This window comes from Phaethon lepturus, unplaced genomic scaffold (assembly GCF_000687285.1).
Source record: "Phaethon lepturus isolate BGI_N335 unplaced genomic scaffold, ASM68728v1 scaffold46537, whole genome shotgun sequence".
Classification (NCBI taxonomy): domain Eukaryota; kingdom Metazoa; phylum Chordata; class Aves; order Phaethontiformes; family Phaethontidae; genus Phaethon; species Phaethon lepturus.
The window spans coordinates 1-275 of NW_010553445.1; the positions used below are offsets into that span (position 1 = coordinate 1).

At 68.4% G+C, this 275-nt stretch overlaps 1 protein-coding gene across 1 annotated transcript in view; it reads right to left on the reverse strand.

Annotated features, from left to right (window-relative positions):
* Positions 1–3: 3 nt before the first annotated feature.
* AMER1 (APC membrane recruitment protein 1) overlaps positions 4–275 on the reverse strand; it is a gene marked incomplete at both ends in the record, with an annotated part of 1,777 nt that continues 1,505 nt past the window's right edge. The window contains one exon of the mRNA XM_010291538.1: positions 4–255. Within this exon, the coding sequence (XP_010289840.1) occupies positions 4–255 (252 nt within the window). The remainder of the gene's footprint in view (positions 256–275) is intronic.

Consider the following 275-nt stretch of genomic DNA (forward strand, 5'->3'; position numbering starts at 1 on the left):
CGTTCATCTCGGGACGCTGCTCGCACTCCCCTTCTCCTTCCTGCTCCACATCGACGACGTCGAAGGTGACCATGGTGGGGAGGGCAGGGAGGTTCTGGGTGAAGGAAGAGCCGGAGGCAGAGCTCCCCAGACTTTCGGAGAGGCTGCAGAAGAGGGTCCCGCTGCTGGCGAACTCCACCAGCGCTTGCGAGAAGCTCACAGCGTGCTCGGGCTCGCGTTCGCGGCTCACCTGGGGCTCGCCGGGGGCGGGCTCCGCTCCGCCGCCAACCCCCGCC